Below are 9,051 nucleotides of genomic sequence, written 5' to 3'. Positions count from 1 at the left end.
GCAGGACGCCTACAACAACTAGGAGTCTTCCGACGTCAAGCGTTGGCCTGTGGACTAGAGAGTCCCCTTTTATTTACGCTTCCGCTATGAACTATGTTCGTTGATCAATAGATCAACTATTTGTGTAATATGGATCATGTGATCTGAGTTTGTAAGACAAGTATGGTTTGTAATGAATGATGACTTATGATATTCGACTATTATGTCTCGCAACAACATTATTCCTGGGATTGCGATGAATGTCATGATAGGCATCTGGACTTAAAAATCCAGGTGTTGACAGACGGGTTACGAAAGGCTCCGCTGGCGATCTCCCATGAGCACTTCATGCCTGGAGACTGCTGGATCGGGTAGGATTCGGTCGTGCGCACCCGTGTTTTACTCTGGCCGTTTGGTTTGAGAGGGAGCGCTTCGTAGCTCTTTTGGCTGTTAATATCATGGGGCACGTTCTCGTTCCATGGTGCTGGCAGAGAATGTCATGAAGGCAGAGATCTGAGGACTAGCAATGGAGGGTCCAATCTTTGGGGCGATGAGGAATTAGTTTGGTGATTCATGACTTGGAGCGGCGGCATGCAAGTGGGGGCGATTTCATAGGAGAAGACAAAAGTCATACCTTTCAGGGTGAAAATTCAAGGTCTGGCCTTAATTGGTTATGCCTGGCAATGGCCTTGTTGAAGACATTGTTTTGAGAGCGAGGACCTTCTTCAGGGTGAAAACACAGATCTTTGATCGGGCGACGACGGTGCTTGTGCACTATTCCCTTATTGAAGGCGCCGCTTTTGAAGAAGTTGGACTTATGGTGCTATCTTGGTGGTGATAGTGCTGTTGTTTCGAGGAATAGACCACCGTAGCGGGACTTTTATTTTTGTAATCCTTCTTTCTTTTTTGGCTGTGTGCATCTGTAATGCCGCTAGGACAATGCGTTGTTGCAGAGGCTGGGTGTAATTGGTATCTCCGCAATATTAATATATGCTCTTTGTCGAAAAATGTACCACATAATACAAACTGTCCCTATCGAAAAAATATTGTCTGTTATATGTGTTTAAATGGGTGTAATGGTGAATGTGAGATGTACATAGAATTTCAGTGGCATTTTTCGAAGGTTGAAAATTATAGTGGTGTTTAATATCCGAAAATTGTAGTGGCGTTTATTTAATTAACCCAATCTTAAACTTGAGATTTACATACTCTCCTCCTTTTCCTCTTCATAGAATTATATGGTTTGTTTGATTTCTTAGGCCTAAACAACATTCTTGAAAAATTTTCAAATCCAAACCTCAAGAGTGCATAGATCACTTTAAAATGGCAGAATGGATATTTTGGTTGCAAGCATTACAAAACATGTGAATAGGAAATGTGAAACATTGAGATGTTAGTATGTCACACAGTTCGTGATTTGATTGTGCAATCTTTCTTTTTTTCAACTGGGACTTCTTCCCATTTCCATTACAAATACACATCATTTGTTCAGTTTTATCACAAACAAAGCAAAGGAAACAAGGAAATGGAAAAGATGACTAACGCCCAGCTAAAGGAAAAACAAGATGGTAGGACAACCCGCTGCTCAACCTCGGCATCGAAAGATAAGCTACTGGGCAAAAAAACCTACCCTACACTACATAGTTCAAGGCATCAACTGCAAAACACATCCTACGAGATTAACAAAGTATATTACAACCACAAACACGAAACTGCATCCAACATTCAGGTTTTCAAGCACCCCCGTTTGTGAGCATCAGGACCCCCGGTCTTGCCTTTGGAGTCACAGGCGCCATAGCTGCATCGAAGTGAAGAGAAGATCAGCCCCGCTCTTGATCGTCCCATCGTCCTCGGGTCCGTACAAACCTGCCCAACAATGTAAGAAAGAGAAAATCGTAGCAATCGTTACCAAAGGGGAACGGACAACAACCTCATCAAAAGTTATTTTGTTTTTGCCATTCCAAATGCCCGAGCAAATGGTTGCAAGAAGGAGCATGTGAAATTACCTCCCATTTGGATAAAAACAATAAAACCAAGAAATACTTTGCCACAGGGAAGTAGGGTAGACCGTAGTTCCCAAAATTCTCCCCAAATTTCCCCAGACCACCGTGGCATTAGCACACTCAAAGAACAAATGACTTGCAGTCTCATGTTGACTACAAAAAGAACAGAGAGGAGATCCAGGCCATTTACGCTTTTTCAAATTATCTCTGGTCAAGATGGCTTTTTGAAAAGCTGCTAAAGGAAAATTTTAATTTTTCGAGGGGTTTTGGCCTTCCATATCCACTTGTTATGAGAACTTTACACATTTCTCTCGAGGTGCTGATATATGGTTTTAGTTGAGAATGCACCATTAGCACTCAAGCCATGGGCGGACGCAGCGGGTGGGCCGGGGGGTGGGGGGCGTGGCCCACCCAAAAATTCTTGGAAACCATTTTTTATACCACTGCTATTTTGCGCTAGAGTAGAGAGCCCAATCGGCTTGATTAGGGGTTTCTTCGTTTCCTGGTCAAAGCGAGGCACCGGCTCATCCAAGCCAGCACAGGACCCGACTTTTACTGCCCCGCCGCCATATTGCTCGATGGTCGATGCGACTTGGCCCCCGCGCTGCGCCGCTGCCCGTCTCCCTCTACCGCCGCTCGGCCCTCGGCGCCCTCTGTGGTCCGGTCGCCGATGTCCGACCATCGCTGCTCCCTCTCCCTATTCCCACTGCTCAGTTCGCTGGGCGCTCAAGAAAAAGCAGGCTTGGGCTCGGCCGCACTGTTGCAGTCCGCTCCCACCTCCCTATTCTCTATTTCTCTATGTTACGGTGTAGACTATGCTACCGTATGTGTTACCGTTAACTGTTAAAAACTAAAAATTGCCCTGATCTCTATGCTTCTGTTCAAATATTAGTAGAAATGAAGAGGAATACATGTCACTTTTATGTTTGAATGTCTATTGTGTAAAAATGATGAGAGATAGCTAAATTTGTGGCACATTTCGAGAAAAAATGAAGCAATTAATTTTTTTTTTTTGCATTTTCTTCAACACCTTTGTAGTAGGTGATGAACAAATCGAAGATGGTAGGCTTTCGTTGGTGTGCCTTGATTCTGCACCTTCGATCCAATTGTAGTCTTGAAATCAAACACTCTTAGATGCTTGATATCTTCGAAGGCGGAACATAGGGGCAGAAATACAAAGGATTAATTGTATTGAAATTCAATGTTGACAATCCATTGGCTATATATATTTTACATTTATCAAACTTTTATCACAAATGGGGGGCGATAAAAAAATTAAAGTGTGCCCAACCTCTTAACTTTTTCCTACGTCCGCCACTGACTCAAGCACCATGTAACTAAATCCAGGACACTTGACATGGGCCGATAAAGAGCATTGGTTTTAACAAAGTCCCACTGTACCACCATGTCAGGTAACAACCTTTTTCTAAAGGGAACGGGTAAACTCGCAATTAAGCACTTCCTCAAAAGTTCAGTCATGTCCTTGACAAATATCGAAAAGGGCCAGGAAAGTTTCGAACAAATGAGTATTATTAACCAGGGGTCAATCCAGAACCTAAATAGCCCCCCTTGTTTAGGATAATTTTCCTCCCCGTAAAATAGTGCTCTTTCACCTTTAAAAAGGTCTTCCAACTAGGGGAATCGTGCACACAAAGTTTAACCGAAGCAATAGATTTGGTTCTCAAGTTTTTGGCTTTCACAATTGGTTGCCACAAACCACTTTGTGTCTCTAACTTCCACCACCATTTACAAAGAAGACTAATATTTTTCTTCCTAAGATCCTTGACCCCTAACCCGCCTTTAGACTTGGAACGGCAAACTCTTGACCACTTAACCATATGATTTTTTTTCTTTTTTTCTTCTTAACGGTCCAAAAGAAACTCCTTCTATGTTTGTCCAGCATCTCCACAAAAAATTTATTCAATAAAAACATAGACATATAAAAGTAAGGAATACCAGAGAGACTAGAGTCCAGAAGGATTAAATGCCCTCCTGAGGTTGCAGACTCCCTAATCCAGGAATCAAGATTTTTCAACATTTTAGCGTCAAGAAAATCCCAATCAATTTTTTTTTTCAACTTTGCAAAGCTTACCGGCATACCTAGGTATCTCATAGGAAGTTGGCCAACCTGGCAGTTGAAGAGATCATAATAGAATTTCATAACCTCATTATCAGCATTGTTAGTAAAAATCTTGCTTTTAATGAACTTTATTTTTAGGCCAGACATAAGTTCAAACATGTAAAGCCACATTTTCATGTTCAAAGCGTTCTCAGGGTTATGTGCTAAACAAATGGCTGTGTCTTCAGCCTATTGTAAGATGGCAACACCATTATCAACCAGGTCGGGGGGCCAAACCACAAAACAAACCATTTTGTGGTGTCTGTAGCACCATTTTAGTCAAGGACTCACCCACCATGTTGGAAAAAAAAGGTGCCATTGGATCCCCTGCCTCACTCCTTTAGCACTCTGAAAATACGGTCCCACTTTATCATTAATCTTCACACTCACTGTTCCATTATGAAGCGACTGCCTAACCCAAGAACACCAAAGGGGACAAAAGCCTCTAGCCTCATGACAACTCAAAAGAAAATCCTAATTCATCTTGTCATAAGATTTTTCGAAATCAAGTTTCAAAATCATGCCAACTTGTTTCTTAACATGCACATGATGCATAATTTCATGCAGCGAAAATACACCATCCATAAGATATCTACTTTTTATGAAGGCATTTGTTGGACACTGAAAAGCTTGGACGAATATATATGGATCTAGTCTGATAGTTAGAGTTTTAGTGATCAGCTTATAAATGCATCTAAGCAAGCAGATAGATCTAAATAACGGATGAATTTTATTAGCGTTCCCCATCTTAGGAAGCAAGGTTATCACCCCATAATTGAGCCGCTACACATTTAGATTTCCATTATGAAAATTAAAGAAAAGATTCATCACGCCGCCTTTCACCACCTCCCAGCAATGCTGGTAGAACTCTATGGGAATATCATCCGGCCCAGGAGCACGATTACTCTCCATAGAAAAGAGAATAACTTTTACCTCCTCAGTAGTAAAAGGTCTGGTTAATTCGATATTGTCACCCGCATTCAACATCTCATTATCACTCCAAAGGTTTTGTGATAATCTGAACATGTTAGAGCATGTCTAACAGGCCCCGTATTTTTTAGCCCCTTAAAATGCGAGTAGAGGGCCCTGTATTCACTTTTCGCCGGCCAAAAACTCGGACGAGCTAGCAGACCCCGTATCCCTACCCCGTAAAACAGAATATTCTGTTTTACGGGGTGGAGATACGGGGTCTGCTAGCTCGTCCGGGTTTTCAACCCCTCAAAACAGGGTTTTTTGACAAATTGCATATTAGAACCAACACACCATTCACATAAAATAAATATTTTACATCACACAATAATCGTCATAATTATTACAATAATATTTTTCGGAAATGTCAACAAATGTTCTAATGGAAGAATTAAACAAATAACAAATGTTTCACACATACAACAATAGGAAATGAATGTTGCACACATACAACAATGGGAAATGAATGTAATAAATCATTGGCCATGCAACTGCCAATGGTGATCAATCAAATCTTGGGTGAGCTGGTGATGAGTCTCGGCATTTTCAATGCCTCGATGAGCTGCAAGAAAAGCTTCAATCCGATCAGGCTTCCTCTCGGGCTGCACTCGGGTGCCAACATTGTCATAGAAACATGGCAAGTTCAAACCTATTTCATCTTCAATGATCATGTTGTGAAGAATCACACAACATGTCATGACATCAACAAGAGTTTCCTTGTCCCAAAACCTAGCAGGACCCCGGACAATTGCAAACCTTGCTTGCAAGACACCAAAAGCTCTCTCAATATCCTTGCGGCATGCCTCTTGATTTTTGGTGAAGCAAGCTTCCTTTCTTGTCAAAGCCCTGTCCTTTTTCTCTTTTATGGACTTGACAAGGGTTGCATAGTTAGGGTAAATACCATCTGTGAGATAGTACCCCATGGTGTACTCATTGTTCATAACTTTGTAGTTACAAGGTGGAGCTTCACCCTTAACTAGTCTTGCAAACAAAGGGGGTCTATTCAAGATGTTGATGTCGTTGAGTGTCCCCGGCAATCCAAAAAAAGCATGCCAAATCCATAAGTCTTGAGAGGCCACAGCTTCAAGAGCAATGGTAGCATCACGGCTTTTGCCACAATACATTCCATGCCATGCTTTTGGACAATTTTTCCATGTCCAATGCATGCAATCCAAACTACCAAGCATCCCCGGCCACCCCCTCTTTTCATTGATCTCCATGAGCCTTTTTGTATCATCCTCATTTGGAGCTCGGAGATACTTCTCTCCATACAACTTGATCACCATCTTGGCAAACATACGCACGCAATCCGTGGTTGTTTGCACACCAATGCGAAGGTACTCATCGGTATAATCTGCTGGTATACCGTATGCAATAACCCTCATGGCGGCAGAATTTTTTTGATATGGGCTAAATCCCATGACTTGGGCAGCATTTCTTCTTTGCTTGAAATAATCGCAATTTGCCTCGCAATCTTTGACGATTCTCTCGAACAAAGACCTACGCATTCGGTACCGTCTACGGAAGAGGCGGGGAGGATAGGTCGGTATCTCGGTGAAATAATCTTGCATCAGCCGTTCGTGGCCGAGCGCGCGGTTCCGCGGAATGCACATACGCCCCATCACGGATCCTTTCCGCTGATCCATCAGCTTCATGCGGTCCTCCGTTTGCTTCAAGCCGAACAGGAGCAGCATCATCTCCGTCTCGTCGTCGTTGAGCAACTCGTCGATGTCCGAATCGCCGGAATCCGACGACGACCAATCGGTCGATGTCGCGTCCAAATCCGCCATGTGCACATCCTCCGAAGCCATCTACCACAGTGTACCATACATCAGCCCCAAATCCGACCAATTTACCGGCGGCAACGAAGAAGAACGCGGCGGAATACTCACCGGCGACAAACGGCGGAGAAGACCACAGCGGGAGGGCGGCGGCGCGCGCGGAGGGACGCGGAACTTCGGCGGGGGTGCGGCGGAGGTGCGGCGGGCATCGACGCAGCTCGGCGCGGCTCGGCGGACGGCGGAGGGGCGCGAATCTGACGGATTCCGGCGGCGGCGCGCGGGTGGCTGCGGCGGCGCGCGGGGGAAAATGGGTGGGGGGAACTGAAATGTCCGCGCGCGCTTTCGAATTGGGATACCGGTTTCGCCCACTATCCCCGCTCCCACCCCGCACAAGTAGGGGGCGACGACCCGCCCCGTACTCGAAAACAGCAAAAAAACGATGCGGGGGCCGTTTTTACGGGGCGTGCTAGACGGCCGGGTAGAGCCGAAACCCTCAAATCGGCGGTTATTATACGGGTTCGCCCCTTTTACAGGATCTGTTAGACCTGCTCTTACCATGGGCTGGCCCGAATGTTTCAATCTGAACGTACCAAGCCTAAATTGTTCAGCCGTGGCAACAGACGAGCATTTTTCCTAGACTTAGATATTTGTGTACCTGTTGTTTAAAAGTCTCTACGATATTTGATAAGCAAATTGCATTGTTCTGAAAGAGTACAACAAGCAGGACGCGCAGCCGTTCTACATACGCGCATCGTATCGTCCCACGCGCTGCGACGGCATCGGAGAAACACACGACGTGGCCAGCAGGCAAGTACAATTAGCTGCTCGCGCATGTATTAATCGCGCCTCTTGTCGAGGAGTCGATGCCTTCCGACCGGAATAATCAAGCTAGAACTCGTGATCGTGACCCGTTTACTTGGGTAGCTACTTTGTTGGAACCTTGCAGTTTACCGCTGACCGTGTGCTCAGCTCAGCTGCTGCTAGCTGCTCTGAATCTTCTTGCAAGAAGCTAGTGGCTTGAATCACTCTTACGTCTGCTATCACCATCAGCCTAAGCCCACGTACGTACAGCGTGTATGTGTATATAACAGAGGTGGTCATCACTGTTCCACCCACAGAATCGCCAAGGTAAACCTAGCCTGGATCGAACACAAACCTTTCCGAACATCCCCCCTCGATTGTTGGCATCTCACGAACAGGGAGCACCGAAATGAAGGTAACGAACTTCTTCGGTTTCTGCATGCCCCCTATTGCATCTAATTCATACCGTTCCCTTGCTTAGCAGCTTAGTTTTGAGCAATTACTACCTCTTCAACTGAACCATGCGATGGACTGATCGATAGCTTTTCTCTGCGTGCCCTTGTCGTTGGTGCGCAGCAAAAGATTGTTATCCAGGTGAGCGTGTCAAGCGACAAGAGCCGGCGCAAGGTCATGACGACGGCCGCGAAAACCACCGGTATCCACGCGTAAATTGATTCTTCACCACGATCTCCCTTGATCTGTGCGACTGTGCGTTAGTGGTCGTAACATGCATGCATGGATGCAGGTGTGATCTCGGTGGGGATAACTGGTGACTCGAGGGACATGCTGGAGGTGGTGGGCAACGACGTCGACACGGTGTCCCTCGTCGGCCGTCTGCGCAAGAAGCTCCTCGGCCGTCTTCTCCTCGGCCGTCTGCGCAGGAGGCTCCTCGGCGCACGCATCGTGAAGGTGGAGGAATTTAAGGACAAGAAGAAGAAAGAGGAGGACGAGAAGCTGCCGTACTGGTATCCCGGCTACTACTACCACCACCAATACCCCTCGCACATGGTCGTCGCCGACCAGCCCAGCTCCTGCGCAATCATGTGATTGCCTATTCTTGCCAGAGACTGATTTTACCATATATTTTGGTCAACAACAATATCAGTATTTACTATTATATATGAGTATGTAAGTTGGAGGAAATAAAGAGAACATGAATATATATTCGTATATGTGTAGGTCTTCAATTGGTTTCAAGTTAGATATCGAGCCAAACGCCAACACATTACTTAAAACTGTAAGCTGGGCTGTGTAGGCGTGTGTTGAGATGGTCTAGCGAGCGGAATGAACAGTACCACACGTGATGAACAGTTCCCGTGCCGGCTTGGTCAACCGTGTACCTACTTCCATGCGATGCTTTGGAAGGGCGAACAGCGGCAACCAAAACGCGGCGCTCCCT

General features: G+C 45.3%; 1 protein-coding gene across 1 annotated transcript; it reads left to right on the top strand.

Moving 5' to 3' along the window:
• The first annotated feature begins 7,974 nt into the window (after window positions 1–7,974).
• Window positions 7,975–8,785, top strand: LOC124670281. The gene is made up of 3 exons (XM_047206783.1): window positions 7,975–8,067; window positions 8,229–8,307; window positions 8,398–8,785. The coding sequence occupies exons 1-3, from the start codon at window positions 8,062–8,064 to the stop codon at window positions 8,697–8,699; spliced, it is 387 nt and encodes a 128-aa protein (XP_047062739.1). The 5' UTR covers window positions 7,975–8,061; the 3' UTR covers window positions 8,700–8,785.
• Window positions 8,786–9,051: the final 266 nt, after the last annotated feature.

This window comes from Lolium rigidum, chromosome 7 (genome assembly GCF_022539505.1).
Source record: "Lolium rigidum isolate FL_2022 chromosome 7, APGP_CSIRO_Lrig_0.1, whole genome shotgun sequence".
NCBI lineage: Eukaryota > Viridiplantae > Streptophyta > Magnoliopsida > Poales > Poaceae > Lolium > Lolium rigidum.
Note: the sequence above shows the minus strand (reverse complement) of the source record. Positions and strands in the feature narration are given on the sequence as shown.

Bases quoted from the DNA above. Each gene is read 5' to 3' on its own strand.
- LOC124670281 (XM_047206783.1), top strand. The intron at 8,308-8,397 runs GTATCCACGCGT...GCATGGATGCAG, and splicing joins GACGGCCGCGAAAACCACCG to GTGTGATCTCGGTGGGGATA.